Source organism: Anolis sagrei, chromosome X (assembly GCF_037176765.1).
Source record: "Anolis sagrei isolate rAnoSag1 chromosome X, rAnoSag1.mat, whole genome shotgun sequence".
NCBI classification, from domain to species: Eukaryota; Metazoa; Chordata; class Lepidosauria; order Squamata; family Dactyloidae; genus Anolis; species Anolis sagrei.
The window spans coordinates 100,603,939-100,630,710 of record NC_090034.1 but is presented as its reverse complement, the minus strand read 5'-3'; the positions used below and the strand labels follow the sequence as shown (position 1 = coordinate 100,630,710).

At 43.9% G+C, this 26,772-nt stretch overlaps 2 protein-coding genes across 2 annotated transcripts in view; one reads left to right on the top strand and one right to left on the bottom strand.

Moving 5' to 3' along the window:
• Window positions 1–606: 606 nt before the first annotated feature.
• Window positions 607–17,852, bottom strand: LOC137094950 (26S proteasome non-ATPase regulatory subunit 8-like). The gene is made up of 7 exons (XM_067460962.1): window positions 17,493–17,852; window positions 9,069–9,141; window positions 6,851–6,953; window positions 6,501–6,666; window positions 5,015–5,115; window positions 2,353–2,461; window positions 607–1,253 (listed from the first exon to the last, which is right to left on the bottom strand). The coding sequence occupies exons 1-7, from the start codon at window positions 17,835–17,837 to the stop codon at window positions 1,116–1,118; spliced, it is 1,035 nt and encodes a 344-aa protein (XP_067317063.1). The 5' UTR covers window positions 17,838–17,852; the 3' UTR covers window positions 607–1,115.
• LOC137094951 (cation channel sperm-associated auxiliary subunit gamma-like) overlaps window positions 17,844–26,772 on the top strand; it is an 87,080-nt gene continuing 78,151 nt past the window's right edge. Inside the window, exons 1-2 of the mRNA XM_067460963.1 lie at window positions 17,844–17,904; window positions 25,623–25,861. Of these exons, the coding sequence (XP_067317064.1) occupies window positions 25,646–25,861 (216 nt within the window). The 5' untranslated portion in view covers window positions 17,844–17,904; window positions 25,623–25,645. The remainder of the gene's footprint in view (window positions 17,905–25,622; window positions 25,862–26,772) is intronic.

The window sequence follows — 26,772 nt, the reverse complement described above, 5'->3', positions numbered from 1 at the left end:
CTCACTGCCTCTGAGGATGCTTGTCATAGATGCAGGCGAAACATCAGGAGAGAATGCCTCTAGAACATGGCCATATAGCCCGAAAAAACCTACAACAACCCATCTTGGGGTGTTTCTCCTCCTTAAGCAGCATTAAGTAGCTCTGCCCTATTTCCTGGGCATTTCCCTGTTTACCTGGGCATCCTGGCATTCAAGAAGCACATCAGCGTTCTTTTCTCATTGCCAGAAGTCCAACAAACTTAGGTCATAGAGAGACGAATTCTAGGTGCAATCTGAGCAATACAAACCAGGATTAGCGCCATAAAGAACGGAATGCTTCCCGTCTCCTCGTGGATGTGCAGGCGAAGGGAGTGGCGGCAGTAACTTCACACACACACTGGATTTCAGCCCTGGTTTGACATTACATCTAACCACACCTCCCATTTGTAGGTGGCTTGAATATCTGGCTTGGGAAACAGCCAGAGGGATTTGTCCAACCTTCTTGTTCTTGTGGAACTACTTCAGCAGGGTTATGGAGAGGTGACTGTCTCTGGGCTACAGCTTGTTACATTTTGTAAAGAAGTTCTAAAACTTTTAGGATCCCTTTATGACAACTAGAAAATTACATTTGTAGTAGAAATTGTGTTTTATTTGTTTCTCCTATAACCATCCCTTTAAGTGACACACCAAACAGGGGGTAGTGATGTACAAAATAAAAGAACAAGCCAAAACAGAAGCATGAACATAAATCTGGGAGGATTTTTGAAGCCACGCTGACCAAAAAACAGAGAATAGTCTCTTTCCAATGCAACCAAAAGTTCCTGCAATTGGTTCTGGACTTTAGCAAAGAACAGGTTGGTACACAACAAGGGAGTTTCCATCCTTCTCAGGTCAGAAATGGCCACAGACTGCCTCTTCCCTTTCAGATGCCCAATCTGACCCCAAGAAACAATGCAACTCTGGATGACACACAGATGAGACCAGTTTACATTTACTCTAGCATTCCAAGACAAATAGACATTCATACTCCCACCCATTCTATCCATAAAAGTAAAGGGATCACCCAGCTGGATGGGAATTGGAGAAAATAAGGAAAGGAACAGCCCACAGTGCTGGCCCGCAACAGCAGCCATGCGCTAAACGATCATCTCCAGCTGCCGAGCGTATTCGATAACTTGTTTGGCTAGCTCCGTTGAAGGGATGGTGGCGTCTTCGGGTTTCTGCTGCTGACCCGTGAAACAGTAGTGGTTGTTTGGGCCCAGGACCCAGCCACGCTGAAAGGGGAGGAGACACATTTTTGAGAAGTGGTGACAAAGCCAACCTTAAATGCTCCAGATCTGCATTTTTAACGGCACAACTGTTGGTATGTTCTGACACAGCCATTTAAAACAACCACATGAAACTGTATCTAACAGGAAATACCTGCAGTTTCTGCATGGTTACTGATTCTTGGAAACAGAGCGCTACAAAAAAGTGGGTGCTAGAAACAATATCATATGAAAGCTGACTGGCACAACCTGGGGATCACAACTAGACACAGTGAAGACATCTGCCCTTGCGCTATGCTACTCTGCTGCTGAGTATGCATTCCCAGTGTGGAACACATCTCACCACGCTAAAACAGTAGATGTGGCTCTTAATGAGACATGCCGCATTATCACGGGGTGTCTGCGCCCTACATCACTGGAGAAATTACACTGCTTAGCCGGTATTGCACCACCTGACATCCGCCGGGAAGTAGCAGCCAATAGTGAAAGGACCAAGGCAGTGACATCTCCAGCTCATCCCCTGTTTGGGTATCAGCCAGCACGTCAATGACTTAAATCAAGAAATAGTTTTCTAGGATCTACAGAGACACTCGCTGGAACACCTCAGCAAGCGAGAGTCCAAAAGTGGCAGGCTCAAACCCAGAATTGAGATGTTATGAACTTTTGTTATGAACCAAATACTTATTTTCCTCCATAATTTGCAAATAAATTTGTTAAAAATCAGATTTTCTGGATGCGTTTTCTCATGTTGTTTCTCATAGTTGAGATCTACCTATGATGTTAATTACAGGCCTCTCTCATCTTTTTAAGTGGGAGACCTTGTACAATTGGTATCTGACTAAATACTCCCCCCACCCCCCAACTGTATATGTTCACAAGCAAGCAAATACATAATTGAAAGCACAGCTACTGAAATTGAACTTTTTCTAGAAAAGTAGGAGGAAAAATATGACGTTACCAGGTATTGTTCAACGAACACTCCCATCAACTCCAGTTAGGGAAGATGAGAGCTATCATTCAACGTGGTAAGAATGGATCATTCTTACAGAGAACCCCACAAGGAAGGAAGCTCAAACAAAGCATGGTCCCATCTGGAAAACCTCACCTTCTTGGCATAGTCAGTCATCTTTTTGGGGGTGAAGAAGAGCATACGAGTGGCTTCATTGAACAGAATCTTCTCATAAGCCTTCTCAATGCAGCTGGCAATCTCGTCCCTGGGTTGAGAGAGGAAAAAAACCCGAATCAGTTGACACAGGAAACAAAATCCAGCCATCAAGAAGCATTTCTAAGCTCAGATGACATCAGTGGGCAAGTTCGGCACATGCTGAATTCTTTCTTGTCAAAACAGATGTGCTGCAAACTATTTTAAGATGTTTATGTAGGCGCGATTGGTGGGGACGAGGGAGAGGGCCTTCTCGGTGGTGGCCCCCCCGACTCTGGAACTCACTTCCCAAGGACATCAGATATACCCCAACTCTGGCAGCCTTTAGGAGGAGCCTGAAAACGTCGTTGTTCCAGTGTGCCTTCCCAGAATAAGGAAAACTCTCAACAATATGCCCTCAAAATGCACTTTACCACTGATTTAGGACTGATTGTGTTCCCTCACTTCTCTTTGAAAACCCTATACCAGTTATATCCTACCTTGTTCATGCCCAGCGTTATTTTTTTAATTTTAAACTATTACATTTGGCCCGGCCATAGGTTTTTAAATGCTTGTGTGTTACTGTTTATTGTTTATGTTAATTGTATTGTATTGATTGCTTTTGTTATTGCTTTTGTTATTGATGTACTGTGGGCTTGGCCTCATGTAAGCTGCATTGAGTCCCTTGGGGAGATGGTAGCGAGGTATAAATAAAGCATTATTATTATTATTATTATTATTATTATTATTATTATTATTGGAATACCAAGACACCTTTCTCTCCTGAGAAATCTGTATAATGACCAAGTAGCAACAGACCGGTTCAAAATTTGGAAATAAGTATGGCTGGGCTGTCTACTCTCACCTGACCTATTCAAATTGTATGCAGAACATATCACACAACATGCAGGGATTGAGGAATCCAAGGCTGGGGTTAAAATTGCTGGAAGAAACAACCTTAGATATGCAGATGATACCACTTTGATGGCCAAAAGTGAGGAGGAACAGAGGAGCCTTCTAACCAAAGTGAAAGGAGCAAGTGCAAAAACTGGGTTGCAGCTAAACATAAAAAAACCAAGATTATGACAACAAGAATGATTGACAACTGGGAAATAGAGGGAGAAAACATGGAGACAGTGACATGGTTTGTATTTCTAAGTGTAAAGATGACTGCAGACACAGACTGCAGCCAGGAAATCAGGAAACGTTTCCTTCTTGGGAGGAGAGCAATGTCCAATCTTGATAAAATAGTGAAGAGTAGAGACTTCACACTGGTAACAAAGATCCGCATAGTTAAAGCAATGGTATTCCCCGTAGTCACCTACGGATGTGAGAGCTGGACCAAAGGGAAGGCTGAGCGAAGGAAGAGATGCCTTTGAACTGTGGTGTTGGAGGAAAGCTCTGAGAGTGCCTTGGACTGCAAGAAGATCCAACCAGTACAAACTTCAGGAAATAAAGCCCAACTGCTCATTGGAGGGAAGAACAGTAAAGGCCAAGATGAAGTCCTTTGGCCACATCATGAGAAGAAAGGAAAGCTTAGAGAAGATAATGATGCTGGGGAAAATGGAAGGAAAAAGGAAGAGGGGCCGACCAAGGGCAAGATGGATGGATGGCATCCTTGAAGTGACTGAATTGACCTTGAAGGAGCTGGGGGTGGTGACAGCCGACAGGGAGCTCTGGCATGGGCTGGTCCATGAAGTCACGAAGAGTCAGAAACAACTGAACGAATGAACAACAACAAAACCTATAGATGTGAGAGCTGGACCATAAGGAAGGCTGAGTGAAGGAAGATAGACACTTTTGAACTGTGGTGTTGGGAGGAAAATTCTGAGAGTGCCTTGGACCGCGAGAAGATCAAACCAGACCTTACTCCAGGAAATAATGCCAACGGCTCATTGGAGGGAAGGATATTAGAGGCAAAGATGAAGGAATTTACCCATATCATGAGAAGACAAGAAAGCTTGGAGGAGAGGAATGATGCTGGGGAAAATGAAAGGGATAAGGAAGAGGAGCCGACCAAGGGCAAGATGGATGGATGGGATCCTTGAAGTGACTGGATTGACCTTGAAGGAGCTGGGGGTGGCCATGGCTGACAAGGAGCTCTTGCGTGGGCTGGTCTAGCAGATCACAAAGAGTCAGAAGTGACTGAACGAATAAACAACAAAAATGCTGGATTGCTCCTGTCCCTAACAATGGGCCTAATAGTGTTGCCCCAGCTGCTGTGAAGGGGGAAAGTGAGTTGCAGAATTGCATGTATTGTGTGCTATATGGGTGATTTTGGTCTGTATGGTAGAAAAAGTCCCCAGAATTTAGGAAAAGGAAAATCTTGTCTCCTGAATTCATTTTATAGCTATATCACACTCTTAAAAGGTTGTTTGGGTGAGCCAAGAAAACACACATTTCCCTTGAGTTTCTCAATGAGGAACCGTTCTGGGAACCATGTTGATTGGAAGATCTCGAGTGAAATCAGAAACTCGTGCAAGGATACAGTAGGCAACTTTACCAATACTGGGTAATTCTGGGCTGAACAATCTAATCACACTTGCTATTGAGGTTTTTGGGGAATGAGGTGCCGGTGTGGAGAGATTCTGAGCCACTTTAATGCTGGTGAGAGAACACAACCAACCTGACAGTGTCCAGTAAGATGTCAATGAAGAAAGCGTAGCTCTCTGCTGGGATGTTGCCTTTAGCGAGGAACACTTTGTTGTAACTGCCTTCCATCAGGTACTGTGGAGGACACACAATGAATGTATTAATCACCTTTTCAAGAAATAGTTTTCTAAGATCTACAGAGACACTAGCTGGAACACCTCAGCAAACGAGAGTCCGAAAGTGGCAGGCTCAAACCCAGAACCTCAACCAATGGCTGATACCAAATGAGAGACTCCCCCCTGGGCACACAGAAAACTTGGCGACTTGGAAGGTGCTGAATAGACTGCGCTCTGGCACCACGAGATGCAGAGCCAACCTCAAGAAATGGGGCAAGAAAGTGGAATCCATGACATGCGAGTGTGGAGAAGAGCAAACCACTGATCACCTGCTGCAATGCAACCTGAGCCCTGCCACATGCACAATGGACCTTCTTGCAGCAACACCAGAGGCACTCCAAGTGGCCAGATACTGGTCAACGGACATTTAATAGAATACCAAGTTTGCAAACTTTGTGTGTTTTTAAAAAATACAATACAATTGTTTGGTTTGCTCCTGACATGATAAATAAATAATCTGTTCATCCAATTGAGACCCCTTGTGGGTTGGAAGGCAATACAGAAATACCTCTAAGTACAGTAATAAATACCGTATATACTCAAGTATAAGCCGACCCAAATATAAGCCAAGGCACCTAATTTTACCACAGAAAACTGGGAAAACATATTGACTCAAGTATAAGCCGAGGGTGGGAAATGCAGCCACTACAGGTAAATTTCAAAATAAAAAGAGATAGCAATAAAAATACATTGATTGAGGCATCAGGAAGTGAAATGGTGTTGAATATTTACATAAAATTGTAATTTGAGATAAGACTGCCCAACTCTGATTAAATCATTATTCTAACCTTCTTCAATGTAAATGTATTTACGTATCCTTCCAACAATAATATAGAGAGTAAAATAATGAATGTAGTAATAATAATAAAGCAAAATAATGGAAATGCAATAATAACAGTAATAATAGAGTAAAATAATAAATGCAATAATTATAATAAAGTATAATAAATGTATTTATTTATTTATTGTGTAATCAGCAACCATTGTATTACAATTCTAACAGAGCAAAACAAAATAATAAATGTAATAATCATGATCATAACAATAGAGTAAAATACTATAAATGTAATAAAATAATACATGAAATAAAAATAATACTAATAACAGAATAAAATAATAAATAACCTTGACTCGAGTATAAGCCGAGGGGAGCTTTTTCAGCCTAAAAAAAGGGGCTGAAAAACTAGGCTTATACTCGCGTATATACAGTAAATACCCCTCCTCTCTGTAATGGGACTGAGGTGCAGAGAGAAACGTTCCCAATTAAGAATTTGTTCTGAATGTGAAAGACAACACCTCCAATTTAACAACACAAGATCCAGGTAAAGAAGAGTGGGAAGTTACCTGCTCTAAAGACACAGGGTGCTTGATGTAGACATTGGTCTGGATATCCTTTGCTGGGAGCCTTTCGAGCTCCGTGTGGAACTCAGCAACGCGGTTCTGGGACAGCAGGAAGAGGAGGTTCAAACCCAAGAGCTGGTGTTTGTAGGCTGACTCTGGTAACTCGTCTCTGAGGCAGAAGAGGGAAAACACAGTGAAATGAGATCAAGGAGATGTGTGTATATGGAACAGGCCTAGGATTAGAGTATCAGCCTCTGCTTCTCCCAGCCAAATGATCGGCAAAAAGAAGTCTTACAGAGAGACACAAAATAGGAATGCAATCTGCTCAAGACTGCATGGCGGGAAATGCTTACTTGTAATCAAAATAGTAGCACTTGAGCTGGGCCATGTATCTCTCAAAAGAGGGGATGTCTTTCTTCAGGATACTCCACTGAGCCCCAATTTCGAGGATGTCTCCTTGGATGGCAAGAAGAGAGATATCAGTAGAGTGTTGACAAACAAAACAAAAAATTGGTTGTTGTAGTTTTTTTCGGGCTATATGGCCATGTTCTAGAGGCATTCTCTCCTGACGTTTTGCCTGCATCTATGGCAAGCATCCTCAGAGGTAGTGAGGTCTGTTGGAAGTAGGAAAATGGGTTTATGTATCTGTGGTATGACCAGGGTGGGACAAAGAACTCTTGTCTGTTGGAGCTAGGTGTGGATGTTTCAACTGACCACCTTGATTAGCATTTGATGGCCTGGCAGTTGTTTGGTGTGGCTTGTTGGTGCCACAGATATATAAACCCATTTTCCTACTTCCAACAGACCTCCCTACCTCTGAGGATGCTTGCCACATGGCCATATAGCCCAAAAAAACCTAATACAACCCAGTGATTCCGGCCATGAAAGCCTTTGACAATACATTAAAACAAAAAATATGAGGTAGTTATTAAGAGCAAACTAATCAAGCCAGCATATTGTCTTCACCTTCAGCCAGGTTAGAGAATGCAACAAGGAGAGCAAATGAAGCTATGAACAGACTGTCAACATATAAAAGCTACATGACTAAACATCAGGAAGACTGGGATTTGGATTGTACTTCTGCCACAAATTCCCCGAGGCAGTGATTCTTGATGGGAAGGGCTGGACTCCAGATTCAACTGGACTTCAACTCTAAGAAACCCCAGACAAGTTCCATCTTGTCTCCTGGATATGCCATAAGCTGGAGACCCCTCTACCCAACACCAACTGTTGCTCTGGGCCAGAGTGAAGAGAGAGGGGGCCAGGGGACAGTTCCACCTTGTCTCCTGTCCTGTCCTTTTTTTTTTTTTTGTTGTGTCAGGAGAGACTTGAGAAACTGCATGTTGCTTCTGGTGTGAGAGAATTGGCCGTCGGCAAGGACGTTGCTAGGGGATGCCCGGATGATTTGATGTTTTTATCATCCTTGTGGGAGGCTTCTCTCATGTCCCCGCATGAGGAGCTGGAGCTGGTAGAGGGAGCTCATCCGCCTCTCCCCGGATTCGAACCTGCGACCTGTTGGTCTTCAGTCCTGCCGGCACAGGGGTTTAACCCACTGCGCCACCAGGGGCTTTCCTGTGCTATTCTAATATAATATATTGTATATACATATAATATTTATAATATTGTAATGTAATGCAATAGAATAATATTAATAAAAATATATTATAATTATATATTTATATTACATGTAACATCATTAATAATATAACGATATAATGGTATGGTGCAATATAGCAATGTTTAATGCTGATATTGTACTATGTTAATAATATAATATATTGTATGTAATATATACTAGTAAGCCGCTCTGAGTCCCCTTCGGGGTGAGGAGGGCGGCATATAAATGTCGTAAATAAATAAATAAATAAATAAACACTGGATAATGAGTGCGGATTGGACATAAAGCATCTTGTGAATCCTTCCTGACTGTCCAAGGTGGTCAGCCTCTAAACCTCCTTCAGAGAATAACAGAAACATAACTCAGTAGCTCAGTTGAGAGATGAGAGTAAGAAACTGTACATTAACTATTTTAGATACTACATAGAAGCTGAATACAAGGTCCAAACTGAGGCTCATAATGTGGTCAAGCTAAATAGTTTTGCATCATCTGAATAAGATACTGCTTAGGAACATTCCGTAATGCCTCTTTAATTCTACAAAGACAGATTTAAAATGAAATAAATAATTTACCAATAGGTTAGAGACAAAAGGAAGCCCTTTTGAAACCCTTACTCATGTTCACAGAAGGAAAGAGCAAGCTTTTATTTTAGCTTCCTTTTCAGGCAGAGGGGAAAATCAGACAGCTCTCCAATTCAGGGTGGCATATCATTCTTAGCACTCCTAACCATTGGTGATGTTGACTGGGAGGTGTAGTACAGCATGGTTCACTCTCCTGGCTTAGAGAAAAGTAACCAATATGGGACAATGGCTATGCTTGAGTTGAGAGGATAATGCTGGGGGGGGGGGGGGGGGGGGAGGTGGAAATGTAGGGAGGGGAAAGAATAGTGGCTTGGATTCATCTGCCAGACTTTGCCTCAGGTATGTGCCTGCACCTGGTCTGAATATACTCACTTGCCAAGATAAGCTGCTGTTTAGTTAGTTTTGAGCCTGTGGTGGGGAGGAAGTTGAGTTCAAGCAGGGCTAACTGGAACAGAAAGAAAGGAGAGAAATTACACACAACCCTCAGGCTCTCAGGACAAACCTTCCCGCCGGAGCAGTACCTATTGATCTACTCACATTTCCATGTTTTTGAACTGCTAGGTTGGCAGAAGCTGGGGCTGACAGCAGAAGCTCACGCCACTCCCCAGATTCGAACCTGCAACCTTTTGGTCAACAAGCTCAGCAGCTCAGTGGTTTAACCCACTGGGACACCGGGAGCTCCCCGGTGATCTACTCATAACATAATAATAATACCCTGCTTTGTCTCTCCACAAAGGAGACTCAAAGCATCAGATCACAAGATGTTTCCCAGCGTGAAGGCTCACAATCTGTGGCAAGTACATTATCCTACTGGGAGTTTTAGTGCCAGCTGTCTGGTGAGAAGTTTAGCTAGACCACCATTCTCAAGTGTCCATCTCCTCTTTAAAAGGACCCTTTGCCTATGGATCACTTGAAGGATATGATATCTAACATAAAAACAAAGCAAAATTAGAGTCAGGCACCAGTGGTACTCTCCTTTTATAGTGCAGTATAAATCCACCTAGAGAAAGTGTTAATTGGGAGTCAAAACACATAGTATTTCCTATCTCACTGACTTTCTGTCTTTGTGGAATTTCTTCCACATTACCTACACAAATACCTCATAAACTGTTAGGAAGGAGTAAGAAACTTGGTGCTAACCAGAGCTTCTGGATTACATTTTCCATAAGCTTCTATCAAGGAACTTTGGTAACAACAACAACAACAGGGTTCTAAATTATACCTGTTACAGGGAACAGAGCCTCCCTATTCAGAGGCAATACTTTTTCATTGATAACTAGCCATCCCCTGCCACGCATTGCTGTGGCCCACTCTGGTGGTCATGGGGATTCTGTGTGGGAGGTTTAGCCCAATTCTATCGTTGGTTGGAGTCAGAATTCTCTGTGATTGTTGATGAACTACAAATCCCAGCAACTACAACTCCCAAATGTCAAGATTCTATTTTCCCCAAACTCCACCAGTGTTCACATTTGGGCATATTGAGTATTTGTGTGGAGTTTGGTCCAGATCCATCATTGTTTGAGTCCACAGTGCTCTCTGGATGTAGATGAATTTCAACTCCAAAACCAAAGAAGACCTCCCACCAAACCCTTCCAGTATTTTCTGTTGGTCATGGGAGAACTGTGTGCCAAGTTTGCCAAGTTTGGTTCAATTCCATCATTGGTGGGGTTCAGAATGCTCTTTGATTGTAGGTGAACTATACATCCCTGCAACTACAACTCCCAAATGACAAAATTAGTTTTTTTGAGTGGACACACATTGGATTGTTAGGTGTCTTGTGTCCAAATTTGGTGTCAATTCGTCCAGTGGTTTTTGAGTTCTGTTAATCCCACAAACGAACATTACATTTTTATTTATATAGCTGTGCTGGGAATGGTAACAACATTGATGCCTCAGTGATCTTCTCCAACTCTAGGACTATGATCTTCTAAGAAAGCTAACCACAAATGGAGGCAACGCTGAGCTGGGTTCTGGCTGCTAGCCTTTGCCATCATCAAATTATAACTGCCTGACTCAGGCGGAGGAACTCATACACAAACAGGCGAAGCAACAACATGGTTGAGTCATCCACCTCTCTTCCGGCGGCCTCCAAGGAATGAGAGGCCTTCCTTAACTAGGAGCAGAGGCAGCCTTGCCAGGTTTCCGAAACCGGAGAAGGGACAGTTGAAATCCATGACATCACGAGTTGGCAGCCAGGAAGCAGCTAGTAAAGTTTTTGTTCTACCTAATGCAACACACAAACATTGGTTCCAGTTCTCTTAGTCATGTACAGGCAGTCCCCGTGTTACAAACATCCAACTTATAAATGACTCATAGTTAAGAACAGGGACGAGACAACAAGAAGTGGGGGAAATCTACCCCTTGGAAGGGAAATTCACTCGTGAAAGGGTTATCACCATGGGGAAAAGCTTTCTCACCAATCCCTGTTTCCACAACAAGCCATTCTTTTCAAAATCTAATTCTTAGAGCAGTGGCTCTCAACCTTCCAAATGGCATGACCCCTTAATACACTTCCTCGTGTTATGGTGACCCCACCCCAATCATAAAATTATTTTTGTTGCTACTTCATAATTGTCATTTTGCTGCTGTTGTGAATCATAATGGAAATATCTGTTATGCAGGATGTACATTCATTCACTGGACCAAATTTGGCACAAATATCCATTACATCCAAATTTGAATACTAATGAGATTGTTTGGGGGGGGGGTTGATTTTATCCCGTGGGAGTTGTAAAGGTAAAGGTAGTCCCCTGACATTAAGTCCAGTCATGTCTGACTCTGGGGTGTGGTGCTCATCTCCATTTCTAAGCCGAAGAGCCAGCATTGTCAGTAGACACCTCCAAGGTCATGTGGCCAGCATGACTGCATGGAGCGCCATTACTTTCCCGCCGGAGCGGTACCTATTGATTTACTCACATTTGCATGTTTTCGAACTGCTAGGTTGGCAGAAGCTAGGGCTGACAGCGGAAGCTCACGTCGCTCCCTGGAATCAAACCTGCGACCTTTCGATCAACAAGCTCAGCAGCTCAGTGCTTTAACCCACTGCGCCACCGGGGGCTCTGGGAGTTGTAGTTCCTGAGATTTATAGTTCACCTACAATCAAAGAGCATTCTGAACTCCACTAATGATGAAATTGAAGCAAACTTGGCACACAGAACTCCCATAACCAACAGAAAATACTGGAAGGGTTTGGTGGGCATTGACCTTGAGTGTTGGAGTTGTAGTTCACCTACATCCAGAGAGCACTGTGGACTCAAACAATGATAGATCTGGACCAAACTTGGCACAAATTCTCAGTATGCCCAAATGAGAACACTGGTGGAGTTTGGGGGAAACAGACTTTGACATTTGGGAGTTGTAGTTGCTGGGATTTATAGTTTACCTACAATCAAAGAGCATTCTGAACCCTACCAATGATTGAATTGGGCAAAGCTTCCCACATAGAACCCCCATGACCAACAGAAAATACTGTTTTCTGATGGTCTTTGGCGACCCTTCCGACACCCCCTCGTGACCCCTCCAGGGGTCCTGACCCCCAGGTTGAGAAACACTGTCTTAGAGGGACAGAAAGTGAGCTGAATTTTTTTTTAACCGGAGCACCGACAGCAAAACAAACCCAGCAGGGGTGTTAAACCTTGTCTATCTAAAACACTGTATTTTCCAGCTTCAAGACGACTGGGCACATAAGAAGACCCCCAATGTTTCAATTTAAAATTTCAATTTTTTTATATACTCGCCATTATTAGACTACCCCTCTTGCCAGTTGCCAGCCCCTTCAGGTCCTGAAGCCTCCTTTTCTGGGCCTTGAGGAGGCTTCCCAGTTCCATAGAGGCAGCCTCCCTTCCATGGCAGCCAGGCTCCGCCACAGCCAGCCAGCCAACCACCGTGCTCATCACTGTATTGGGTCCAAAACATCACTTCCTGTTTTGGATCCAAAACAAGATGGAGGCTCCTAACAGGCGATGGAAGCAGGCAGGGCGCCTGGAGTGAGAAAGCCCCTCGGTCAGGCTGAAGCTCGACAGCGGAAGCCAAGTGGCGCTGGAGGAGCCACTTGACTCCGGATGTCCTGCTCCAGCGCAGGACAGCTGCCCGCCTACCTCACCTTGACCCAAACAGGGAGCGATATCTTATACCTGGCATATTAGACGACCCCCAAGTTCAGGGAGGATTTTCCTGGGTTAAAAGGTCTTCAGGCCTTCAAATGCTAATGAAGGTGGTCAGTTGAAATATTCACACCTAGCTCCAGCAGAGAAGAGCTCTTTGCCCCACCCCAGCCATTCCACAGATATATAAACCCATTGTCCTAATTCCAACAGACCTCATTACCTCTGAGGATGTTTGACATAGATGCAGGCGAAACGTCAGGAGAAATGCCTCTAGAACATGGCCCTATAGCCCAAAAAAACCCACAAGAACCTAGTGATTCCAGCCATGAAAGCCTTCGACAATACATTAGTCATCTAATATGCTGGAAAATACGATATATATCTTTTGGGCTGGAGCTACACTGGAAAAATGTACTTGTTTCAACTTACATACACATTCAACTTAAAAACAAGCCAACAGATCCTATCTTGTTTGTAATTTGTGGAGTGCCTATTGTTTAATACATTGTGTCCATTCATAAGTTACCTGTCTGTCTTTGCAAGGGAGGGACAATGCCTCTTATGTCATTTAATAGATTTGTTTTTATTGCTTTTAACTACCGTATATACTCGAGTATAAGCTGACCTGAATATATCACAAAAAAACTGGGAAAATGTATTGACTTGAGTATAAGCCGAGGGTGGGAAATGCATCCACTATGGGTCAATTTCAAAATAAAAATAGATACCAATAAAATTACACTAATTGAGGCATCAATAGGCTAAATGTTTCTGAATATTTACATAAAACTGTAATTTAAGATAAGACTGTCCAACTCTTATTAAATCACTATTCTAACCTCCTTCAATGTAAATGTACTTATTAAAATAATAAATATAATACAAATAGTAGAGTAAAATTATGAAAATGCAATAAAAACAGTAATAATAGAGTAAAATAATAAATGTAGTAATAATAGGGTAAAATACTGTAAATGAAATAATAATAGAGCAAAATAATAAATAGAATAATAGAGCAAAATAAGGTAAATACAATCATAATAATAATAATAAACTAAAATAATACATGTAATAAAATAATACTAATAAGAGAGTAAAAGAATAAATAACCTTGACTCGAGTATAAGCCGAGGGGAGCTTTTTCAGCCTAAAAAAGGGGCTGAAAAACTAAGCTTATACTCGAGTATATACAGTATGTATTTTAAATATTTCTATGTTTAATTCTATTTTAATGTTGAAATATGTTAAGATTCACACATCCTTACAGTTTTTAGTGTTAGCTGCTTTGAGTCTTGTTTGGTAGGAAAAAGAGTGGGGTATAATATATTATTATTATTATTATTCAGGAATCTTTTAGCATTTTGTTTAGTTTACACGTAAGGAAAAGCTTTTCACCCCACCAAGTAAAAGACAGACACTTGCGAGTCCCCGGTGGCACAGTGGGATAAACCCTTGTGCTCGCAGGACCGAAGACAGATCGTAGGTTCCGATCCGGGGGGAAAGCGTGGATGAGCTCCCTCTGTCAGCTCCAGCTCCCCATGCGGGGATATGAGAGAAGCCTCCCACAAGGATGGTAAAACATCAAAACACCTGGTCATCCCGTGGGTAAGATCCATGCAGACGGCCAATTCTCTCACACCAGAAGCGACTTGCAGTTTCTCAAGTCGCTCCTGACACATAAACAAACAAACAAAAGCTTGACAATCTAAACAGCTGTCAGTTGCGAAAGTGTGTGACAATGATACTTCTTTCACAGCATTTTGGAATTCTGGAGATGGATGTTCAACCTGTAGTAGGGGTTACCAGCCTCTTGAAATGACACCACTCTAAGTACTATGGAGTCATGGGAGTTATAGTTTTCAAAAAGTGTTCAAGCCTTCTCAGCCCAAGAGTACTGGCTCCATACCAAACTACAAAACCCAGGAGTCCACAGGAATGAACCATGGTAGGTTTTAAATTAAATTCTAACTTATCTTTGTTGTATTTGAACTGTATTTTTAACTTTGTATTCATGACACAAATATGTATTTTTTGCATTTGATTTGTTTTTGTTTTTATTTTAGTGGATTATGTCATATTAGCCGCCTTGAGTCTTTATGGGAAGAAAGGGGGTGATAGAAATAAAGCTAATAATAACAACAACAATCATAATGGCAGTTATAGCAGTGCCAAACTGTGTTAAATTTACCCTGTAGATGGAGCCAGAGAGATCCATCTTCAAGCAACCAATCCTCTGTTGAAAATATCCCTTAGATTTTTCATTCTAGTTCATACCATTATACTATATAAGGTAGATCATATTTTTTTTCATCAAAAGGGATAATTTTTAAATGCTTCGACCCACCCCCCAATCCCTGCTCACTGCTAGGCTGTTTCTAGATGGCGCTATCCATCAGATGGAGGTTTCTAGACCCCCTTCCCATTAGATGGCAGTTTCTAGACCCCCCTCCCCTTCAGATGGTGGTGTCTAGATCCCCTCCCCATCGGATGATAGTTTCTAGACCTTCCCTCCCTTCAGATTATGGTGTCTAGACCTTCCCTTCAGATAGAGGTGTCTAGATATCCCTCCGCATCTGATGGCGGTGTTTAGACTTTCCTCCCCATTGGATGGCAGTTTCTAGACCTTCCCACCCTTCAGATGGTGGTATCTAGACCTCCCTTCGCTTCGGACGGTAGTGTCTAGGTATCCCTCGGCATCTATTGGCGATGTCTAGACCTTCCTCCCCATCGGATGGCAGTTTCTAGACCTTTCTTCTCTTCAGATGGCAGTGTCTAGACCAGTGTTTCTCAACCTGGGGGTTGCAACAGGGTATCAGAGGGGGTCGCCAAAGACACAGTATTTTCTGATAGTTATGGAGGTTCTGTGTAGAAAGTTTAGCAAAATTCTATCATTGGTGGGGTTCAGAATGCTCTTTGATTGTAAGTGAACTATAAATCCCAGCAACTACAACTCCCAAATATCAAGGTCTATTTTCCCCAAACTCCACCAGTGTTCACATTTGGGCATATTGAGTATTCGTGCCAAGTTTGATCTAGATCCTTCATTGTTTGAGTCCTTAGTTCTCTCTGGATGTAGGTGAACTATAACTCCAAAATTCAAGGTCAATGCCCACCAAACCTTTCCAGTATTTTCTGTTGGTTCATGGGAGTTCTGAGTGCCAAGTTCGGTTCAATTCCATTATTGGTGGAGTTAAGAGTGCCCTTTGATTGTAGGTGAACTATAAATCTCAGCAACTACAACTCCCAAATGACAAAATCAACCCCCACCCCAGCAGTATTCAAATTTGTGCATTTCAGGTATTTGTGCCAACTTTGGTCCAGTGAATGGATATACATCCTGAATATCAGATATTTACATTATGATTCATAACAATAGCAAAATCACAGTTATGAAGAAGCAACAAAATAATGCTATGGTTGGAGGTCAGCACAACAAGAGGAACTGTATTAAGGGGTCGCAGCATTAGGAAAGTTGAGAAACACTGGTCTAGACCTTACTTTACTTCAGATGGCAGTGTTTAGATCTCCCTTTCCATCGGATAGCGGTGTCCTGACCTCCCTCCCCATCAAATGGCAGTTTCTAGACCTACCTTCCCTTCAGATGGCAGTTTCTAGACCTTCCTCCCCCTCTTCAGATGGGCGTTTCTTGACCTTCCCTTCAGATGGTGGTGTCTATACCTCCCTCCCCATTGGATGGCAGTTTCTAGACCTCCCTTCCCATCAAAAGGCAGTTTCTAGACCCCCTTCCCTTCAGATGGTGGTTTCTTGACCTTCCTTTCCTTCAGATGGTGGTGTCTAGACCTCCCTCCCCTTCGGATGACAGTATCTAGACCCCCCCATCAAATGACGGTTTCTTGACCTTCCTCCCCTTCAGATGGTGGTGTCTAGACCTCCCTCCCCATCGGATGGCAGTTTCTAGACCCCCCCCCCATATGAAACGACGGTTTCTGGACCTTCCTTCCCTTCAGATGGTGGTGTCTAGACCTCCCTCCCCTTCGGATGACAGTATCTAGACCCCCCCCCCCATCAAATGACAGTTTCTAGACCTTCCTTCCCTTCAGATTGTGGTGTCTAGACCTCCCTCTCCATTGGATGACAGTATCTAGACCCCCCCCCCCCAATCAAATGACGGTTTCTAGACCTTCCTCCCCTTTGGATGGGTGTTTCTTGACAATCCTTCCCTTCAGATGGTGATGTCTAGATCTCCCTCCCCATCAAATGGCAGTTTCTTGACCTCCCTCCCCATCAGATGGCAGTGTCTAGACCTTCCTTCCCTTCAGATGGTGGTGTCTAGACCTCCCTCCCCATCAAATGGCGGTATCTAGACCTTCCTCCCCTTCAAGTGGATGCTTCTTGACCTCCCTCCCCATCAGATGGTAGTGTCTTCACCTCCTTCCCCATCAAATGGTGGTTTCTAGACCTTCCTCCCCTTTAAGTGGACGTTTCTTGATCTTCCTTCCTTTCAGATGGTGGTATGTAGACCTCCCTCCCCATCAAATGGCGGTTTCTAGACTTTCCTTCCCTTCAGATGGCAGTTTTAGGCCTCCCTTCCCTTCCAGTTGACTTCCTTCTCTTCAGATGGTGGTGTCTAGACCTCCCTCTCCATAGGGTGGCGGCTTCCAGGCTTCCCTTCCCTTCAGATGGCGGTTTCTAGCCCCCCCTTCCCTTCCCTTCCCTTCCCCGCTCACACCTTGAGGCGTCCCAGCAGGTCCCCGCACTTGTGGAGGTTGAGGTTCTTTCGGTTCCACTCGGCGCGCAGCTGCTCGTACATGCCGGCGGCCTCCTGGAGCCCGGCCACGCTGCCCGCCTCGGCTCCGTTCAGCACCGGGCCCCCCGACATCGCCCCTGCCGCCATCACCACTGTCGTCCCCGCGGCCATGAATCGGCAACACCGGCGCCGCCCCTTACGGCACCCTGCGCGACAGCCTTTGCTTGACGGCAGCCTTCCCCTCGGCCTGTCTCCATGGAAACCGCTCCCCTCTGATTGGCCCTCGCGCGATGCGTCACGGAGGCCCCGCCCCCTTTCCCCGAGCATGCGCAGAAAGCGAGCAACGGCTGTGAGGGAGGGACGGAGCGTCGCCCGAGGAGGCCTCCTTGGCGGGGTGGGCGCCAGAGGCTGGGAAGGAGGGAGGAGGGAGAGGGCGGAGGGGAACCGAGGCGGAAAGGCCGGGAAGAGTTTTGCCCTTAACGGAGAGACAGGCGGAGGTCGCCATAGCGATGTGGAAGTGGGAACCATGACGTCACGCGCGAGGGGCGTGGCCTCCCTTGAGTGGGCGGGGCGTCCGACCGGAAGTGGCTCTGGATTGGGGAGGTTGTTCCCAGAGAGGGAATCTCCTTGGAGGCTCTCCTTTGAAAACCATCCTCATCCACATGCAAAGCCATATAGACACAGAAAGGGCCCAAAGTGGGGAAGGGATGGCCTGCCTTCTCCTTTGCTACAGAAACAACCCGCCCAGAAATCAAAACAAGGAAGGAAGTGGGTTGGTGTGAGTTTTCTGGCCTTGTTCCAGAAGCATTCTCTCCTGACGTTTCGCCTGCATCTATGGCAGGCATCCTCACAGGCTGTAAGATCTATAGGGTGAGGCAGCATAACATTCTTTTTTTAAAATTTAATAAAACCCATTGTATGAATCAGAAACATTAACAACCTTAGATATGCAGATGACACCACTTTGATGGCCGAAAGCGAGAAGGAGCTGAGGAGCCTTCTAATCAAGGTGAAAGAAGAAAGCACAAAAACTGGCTTGCGGTTATCCAGAACACATTATACGATGTACGGGCCTTGACGAATGCAAGGCTGAGGTGAAAATTGCTGGAAGAAACATTAACAAACGTAGATATGCAGATGACACCACTTTGATGGCCGAAAGCGAGGAGGAGCCGAGGAGCCTTCTCACCAAGGTGAAAGAAGAAAGCACAAAATCTGGCTTGCGTTAAACATAAAAAAACCCCAAGATTATGGCAACAAGAATGATTGACAACTGGGAAATAGAGGAAGAAAACATGGAGGCAGCAACGGATTTTGTATTTCTAGGTGCAAAGATGACTGCAGACACAGAGTGCAGCCAGGAAATCAGGAGACTCTTACTTCTTGGGAGGAGAGCAATTACCAGTCTCGATAAAATAATGAAAAGTAGAGACATCACACTGGCAACAAAGATCCACATGATTGACAACTGGGAAATAGAGGGCGAAAACGTGGAGGCAGCGACAGACTTTGTATTTCTAGGTGCAAAGATGATTACAGACGCAGACTGCAGCCAAAAAATCAGGAGATGCTTACTTCTTCAGAGGAGAGCAATGTCCAATCTTGATAAAATAGTGAAGAGTAGAGACATCACACTGGCAACAAAGATCCGCATAGTTAAAGCAATGGTTTTCCCCATAGTTGCCCACAGATGTGAGAGCTTGACCATAGGGAAGGCTGAGTGAAGAAAGCTTTTGAACTGTGGTGTTGGAGGAAAGTTCTGAGAATGCCTTGGACTGCAAGAAGATCCAACCAGTCCATCCTCCAGGAAATAAAGCCCGGCTGCTCACTGGAGGGAAGGAGAGTAGAGGCAAAGTTGAAGCACTTTGGCCACATCATGAGGAGACAGCAAAGCCTAGAGAAGACAATCATGCTGGGGAAAGTGGAAGGTAAAAGGAAGAGGGGCCGACCAAGGGCAAGATGGATGGATGGCATCCTTGAAGTGACTGGACTGACCTTGAAGGAGCTGGAGGTGGTGACAGCCGACAGGGAGCTCTGGTGTGGGCTGGTCCATGAAGTCACAAAGAGTCGGAGACAACTGAACGAATGAACAACAAATGAATCGGAAACATTAACAACCTTAGATATGCAGATGACACCACTTTGATGGCCGAAAGCGAGGAGGAGCCGAGGAGCCTTCTAATCAAGGTGAAAGAAGAAAGCACAAAAGCTGGCTTGCGGTTAAAACATAAAAAAACCCCAAGATTATGGCAACAAGAATGATTGACAACTGGGAAATAGAGGGAGAAAACATGTAGGCAGCGACAGATTTTGTATTTCTAGGTGCAAAGATGAGTGCATACGCAGACTGCAGCCAGGAAATCAGGAGACTCTTACTTCTTGGGAGGAGAGCAATTACCAGTCTCGATAAAATAATGAAAAGTAGAGACATCACACTGGCAACAAAGATCCACATGATTGACAACTGGGAAATAGAGGGCGAAAACGTGGAGGCAGCGACAGACTTTGTATTTCTAGGTGCAAAGATGATTACAGACGCAGACTGCAGCCAAAAAATCAGGAGAAGAATAGTAGAGGCCAAGATGAAGTACTTTGGCCACATCATGAGAAGAAAGGAAAGCTTAGAGAAGACGATGCTGGGGGAAATGGAAGGAAAAAGGAAGAGGGGCCGACCAAGGGCAAGATGGATGGATGGCATCCTTGAAGTGACTGGATTGACCTTGAAGGAGCTGGGGGTGGTGACGGCCGACAGGGAGCTCTGGTGTGGGCTGGTCCATGAGGTCACGAAGAGTCAGAGACGACTGAACGAATGAACAACAAATGAATCTGAAACATTAACAACACTGAGTAAACCGATATCTGGCGTTTGTCATGATTGTTGCCAGCATAGCAGGCATTCTGTTGGCAGTTTCCTCCTGGATGTTGGTCTTCAAATCTTGTAGGGCCCTTGGACGGTTCACATAAACACGGGATTTCAAAAAAACCCGTAGAAAAAAAATCACAAGGGGCCAAATCTGGAGAGCGGGCCAGCCACTCCATATCTGCTCGAAAAGTAGGCTTAAACGGCAAAAGCGCGCTCCTCACTGTTCCAACGTATGATGGCGACTGTGTTAGGACAAAACTTTATACTCCCGCCTCTCGAATGAGACCACTAGCGCTCTGCTACGTCTTCAACCGACGGAGTGGCGCGCATTTTAAAAAAGGAAGTTATGCTGCCTCACCCTGTATAAACCCCGCTTGCCTTGTTTCCAACAAACCTCACAACCTCTGAGGATGCCTGCCATAGATGCAGGCGCAATGTCAGGAGAGAATGCTTCTGGAACATGGCCAAACAGCCCAGAAAACTTACAGCAACCCAGTGGTTTCAGCCAGGATAGTTTTCGGCAACACAAGGGAGGAACTGCTCTACTTTTCCAGCTGAAGGAATTACTGTAATACTGTGAGATTTTCTGCCTTGATATTCTGGCATATGGGGCTGTGTGGAAGGGCCCTTAGAAGGGAGCTTCCCTCAGCCTATACTAAACTAACTAACTGCTCCTCGTTGAGGACTTGAGACTTGGGCAATGTGGAGTTGAATTCCAACAATAGTAACTATTCCAGGAGTGGATTTCTCTTCCGAGGAGTAGATTTGCCTCACCCCTATTCTCAACTAGGAATCATTTGTAGGTCGGATGTTTGTAACTCGGGGACTGCCTGTACTCTTCAAACACTATAACTGATTATCTATTCCAGTTTTCTTTTTAAGTATTTCACAACCAGTTGCATCTCTGGCTTGAACTTCCCAGTTGGATTAAAATGGTCAAGTCTGTCCATTTCAGCTCAGGGTTCACTTACACATAGAATCAAGAGTTGGAAGAGTTCTCATGGGCCATCTAGTCCAATATATGTTAACGGTAGCAACAATTGTGATACAGTGAAAATCAAGGCTATCTTGTTAACCAAATATTAGATTGTGGAAGATGTATTCTTCTGACTCCCATCTACACTGCAGAACTAATATTTGTCAGCCCTTTAATGGCCATTGCTCGATGCTATGGAGTCCTGGGAGTTGTAGTTTGACAAGATCTTTAGCCTTCTCTGCCAAATAGTGCTGCTGTCTCACCAAACCAACTCCTAGGATTCCATAGCACTGAGCCATGCCTGCTGAAGGGGTGTCAGCATGAATTCTGCAATGTAGGTGGAATCAGAAGCATACATTTTCGACAATCTAATATTTGTTTCACAAGATAGCCTTGATTTCATAGAATCATAGCGTTGGAAGAGATCTCATGGACCATCCAGTCCAACCCTCTGCCAAGAAGCAGGAAAATTGCATTCAAAGCACCCCCAACAGATGGCCATCCAACCTCTGTTTAAAAGCTTCCAAAGAAGGAGCCTCCACCACACTCCGGGGCAGAGAGTTCCACTGCTAAACAGCTCTCACAGTCAGGAAGTTCTCCCTAATGTTCAGATGGAATTTCCACTGTAGCACATAAACAATTGTTGCTGCTATTAACATACCGTATATTGTTCTGTAGGATTCTTCTACATCTCTTTTCATGCTGATCCTTGAATAGTCCCGATTCAATCATGCAATGGAGCCCCATTCAGAACATTTTGGCTTTACTACATATGAGCAAAAAGGTTCCTGCTTTCTTTGGGCAGTTCCAACAAATATAAGATCCTTGTTCATCCTTTTTTAACACAGTTTCTCGGGTATACAGTACACAGCCTTTATTGACATACAATAACAAGGTCATATAATTCAGTTTAAAGAAGTACACCTGGGATGAGATCATGGGTTATAGGACCTGTCTGAACAAACCTTTTGGAATATTTTGCGTTCTTCCACCCAAAAGAGCTTCTGGCAACCTATGCCAAAGCTCTGCTCAGGGTGGAATTAATCATAATGCAAAGATAAACTGCCATTACTCCATGTTCATATAGAATTAATTATGCAGAGGAACAAGTCATCTTTGCTGCAAGAGTTAGGCTCCTTCTACACTGCCAGATGATGTTGTTTGTTGCTTATTCGTTCAGTCGCTTCTGACTCTTGGTGACCTCCTGGACCAGCTCACACCAGAGCTCCCTGTCGGCTGTTACCACCTCCCAGCTCCTTCAAGGTCAAGGCAGTCCCTTCAAGCATACTATACACCCAGCTTGCCCTTGGTCGGCACCTCTTTCTTTTTCCTTCCATTTTCCCCAGCATCATTCTCTTCTCTAAGCTTTCCTGTCTTCTCATTATGTGCCCAAAATACTTCACATTTGCCTCCAATATCCTTCCCTCCAGTGAGGAGTCAGGCTTCCTTTCCTGGAGTATGGACTGGTTGGATCTTCTGGTGGTCCAAGGCACTCTCAGAATTTTCCTCCAGCACCACAGTTCAAAGGTATCTCTCTTCATTCGCTCAGCCTTCCCTATGGTCCAGCTCTTGCATCCATAGGTTACTACGGGGAATGCCATTGCTTTAATTATGCGGATCTTTGTTACCAGTATGATGTCTCTACTCTTCACTATTTTATCAAGATTGGGCATTGCTCTCCTCCCAAGAAGGAAACGTCTTCTGATTTCCTGGCTGCAGTCTGCGTCTGCAGTCATCTTTGCACCTAGAAATACAAAGTCTGTCACTTCTTCCATGTTTTCACCCTCTATTTCCCAGTTATCAATCAGTCTGGTTACCATCATCTTGGTTTTTTTTTATGTTTAACTGAGGAGCCTTCTAACCTTGGTTAAAAGGCTCCTTAGCTGCTCCTCGCTTTCAACCATCAAAGTGGTATCATCTGCATATCTAAGGTTGTTAAGGTTTCTTCCAGAAATTTTAACTCCAGCCTTGGATTTGTCAAGTCCCCCATATCGCATGATGTATTCTGCATACAAGTTGAATAGGTTGGGTGGGAGTATACAACCCTGCCGTACATCTTTCCCAATCTTGAAACAGTTTGTTATGGAGCCCCCGGTGGCGCAGTGGGTTAAACCCCTGTGCTGGCAGGACTGAAGACAGACAGGTTGCAGGTTCGAATCCGGGGAGAGGCGGATGAGCTCCCTCTATCAGCTCCAGCTCCTCATGCGGGGACATGAGAGAAGTCTCCCACAAGGATGATAAAAACATCAAAATCATCCAGGCGTCCCCTGGGCAACGTCCTTGCAGACGGCCAATTCTCTCACACCAGGAGTCACTCCTGACATGACAAAAAAAAAGTTGTTCCATGGTCAATTCTGACTGTTGCTACTTGGTCCTTATACAGATTCCTCAGGAGGGAGACAAGGTGGTTTGATATGCCCATTCCACCAAGAACTTGCCACAATTTATTATGATCCACGCGGTCAAAGGCTTTAGAATACTCAATAAAACAGAAATAGACGTTTTTCTTTTTTGAGTCCCTCCAGGGGTGAGAAAGACTATATATATAAATACTTTAAATAACGAATAAAATATTTTTTCTGAAACTTCTTACCTTTCTCCATTATCCAGCGGATATTGGCAATTGGGTCTCTCGTTCCTCTGCTTTTTCTAAACCCAGCTTGTACATCTGGCAATTTTTTCTCCATGTATTGCTGGAGTCTTCCTTTGCAGGATCTTGAGCATTACCTTACTGGCATGTGAAATAAGTACCACTGTATGAAAGCTTGAGCATTCTTTAGCATTTCCCTTTTTTGGTACGGGGATATAAGTTGATTTTTCCCAGTCTGATGGGTATTCTTGTGTTTTCCAACTTTGCTGGCATATGGCATGCATCACCTTGACAGCATCCTCTTTTAAGATTTTAAACAGTTCAGCTGGTATCCCGTCGTCTCCTGCTGCCTTGTTGTTAGCAATGCTTCTTAAGGCCCATTCAACCTCACTCCTCAGGTTGTCTGGTTCTAATTCACTCACCACACCGTCCAAACTATCCTCAATATTATTATCCTTTCTATACAGATCTTCTGTATAGTCTCATCACCTTCTCTTGATCTCTTCAGCTTTTGTTAGGTCCTTGCCATCTTTGGGGTTTTTTTTATCATGCCCATTTTCACCTGAAATTTACCTCTGATGTTTCTAATTTTCTGGAAGAGGTCTCTTGTCCTTCCTGTTCTATTGTCTTCTTCCACGTCCATGCATTGCTTGTTTTAAAATAGTTCCTTATCTCTTCTGGCTAACCTCTGGAATTGTGCATTTAATTGGGCATATCTCCTCCTATCACTGTTTCCTTTTGCTTTCCTTCTTTCTCGGGCTACTTCCGGTGTCTCAGCAGACAAACAGATAATACAGGTTACAAAGCAGATAATCCACATCTGATTAGAACTGGATTATCTTAGTCTACACTGCCATGTAATCTAGTTCAAAGCAGATAATGTGGATTTTATACAGCTATGTAGAAAGGACTTTAGATTATGAAAGTCAAGATCCAGTGTTAAAACAGTTAAAATTCTCATTCAGATCCAATGCTGAAACAGTACGAAGATGAAAAAGACATTAAAATATGGCAGTGCAGATTATTCATATAATCCAGTTCAAAGCAGATAATCTGAGTTATCTACTTTGATAATCTGGATTATATGGCAATGTAGAAGGGGCCCAAAAACATTCAAAAGCAATCTAGAAATGGTTCTGAAATCTAATTTGGATACGTAATATCAAGCATAATAGAGTATCTTTGTACTCCATATGTGAAAATAAAATGCTCTCTAAAATACCATTCAAAAACAGTCCTAAAATCCAGTCTGGAAACCCCTGAAGTAAAGCAATTCTAATCATAATAGTACATTTATACTCTAGACTGCTGAGATTCCTTCCCAGCTCCATTGAACCTCACTATGGGCCCTTCCACACAGCCATATAACCCAGAATATCAAGGCAGATGATCCACAATGTCTGCTCTGAACTGGGTTATCTGAGTCCACACTGCCATATAATCCAGTTCAATGTGGATGTTATACAGCTGTATGGAAGGGGCCTATTGTGTATCAAATGGGGGCTATTTTACAAACCTCCCCCTTTTTGGACACATTAGAGTGTGATCAAACATTGGGCAAAGGCCATAATGCCAGGCAATGCCTTATGTATGCGTGCGTACATGAATGTGCTATCACACATGAAGTTCAAAGGGTGATTTAAATAAGAATCTGAGTTCTGGGTTTATTTGTCCATTTGATAGGTTCCCCTCTGAGAAGATCTGTCATGTGGAGATTTCTTGTGGTCAGGCTGCTCCCTTTCCTCCTGCAGCCAGTGTATACGCTCTCCGAATCAGATTGTCAGTGGATGGCTGTAGTCAACAGGTTTGATAACCTCGGAGATGACAAGAACATTTTCTTCCGGCAGCATGAAGTTCCTTCAGTAAAGGATGTCTTCAAAGAGCTGGTGGATTCGGCCATAGACCCTGATGACAAAAACGCAGTGAGTACTAGCAGCCGTGTTTAGAAGTGGGAGACGAGAGAAAGGAGAAGATCCAGAAGTGTTATTGGGTTGCACAGGTCGGCAAAAGTATGATAGCTGGGACCCAATGCTGGTTGCGTGACATGGGTCAAAATTAGAGAAGCGAAGATGTTACGTATTTGAACGTGCTTGTATACAATATCTGGATAGCCTCAAGCACTGTGCTTGGCTGTTTGTTGTCCCCCCCCCCCCCCTTTCTGGCGAACTATCTTGCCACGACTCTGTTACACCTTCATCTCTCACTTGCTGCGCTGTCTCGGCATTGGGTCCCAGCTATCATACTTTTGCCCATAGGTCTCCAACTGAAGCTGTTTTCACACTGTATCATAAGCCACATAGAGCTCTTCGGGCCCCATTTATACTGCCATATAATGCAGTTTGAAATGTTTGGAAAATTGCATTCATATCTTTTTGGAAAATGCCTTTTAGAGAAGAGCCAAAGACCCTTTAGAATCAAATCTAATATAATTATGCTAGGCAATGGTTTCAGTTGTCAGGCTGAATAACCACTTATCTCTGAACTGTTAGGAAAACGGATTTTGCCAGTGCATAAAAACAGTGCCATATATATGTTTTTCAGTGCCCCATATATATATATACACACCCACACACACACACACACATATATATATATACACACTCTCCCATAAAACAACTTGTGTTATATCATGCACTCAGGAGACAAAAATGAAGTAGATTTGGATAAAGGTGATTTGGTTTACTCACAGCTTTCATGTGTTCAGCATACATAGGAACAAAAACGTATTTGTCCAGTTTCCGATATGTGTGAGATAATTCTCAGTGCCATCCGGCCAGGCATCTTTAACAGAAAGCTTGTGATCTGAGGTCTGAAGAAGTCTGTAGTCAGCTAT

Coding starts and splice junctions, on each gene's coding strand:
- LOC137094950 (XM_067460962.1), bottom strand. CDS start 17,837: ATGCTCGGGGAAAGGGGGCGGGGCCTCCGTGACGCATCGCGCGAGGGC. Junction 6,954..9,068: donor ACAGCAGCTTATCTTGGCAA/GTGAGTATATTC, acceptor TTGCCATCCAAG/GAGACATCCTCGAAATTGGG. Junction 6,667..6,850: donor TGCTACTATTTTGATTACAA/GTAAGCATTTCC, acceptor CTTCTGCCTCAG/AGACGAGTTACCAGAGTCAG.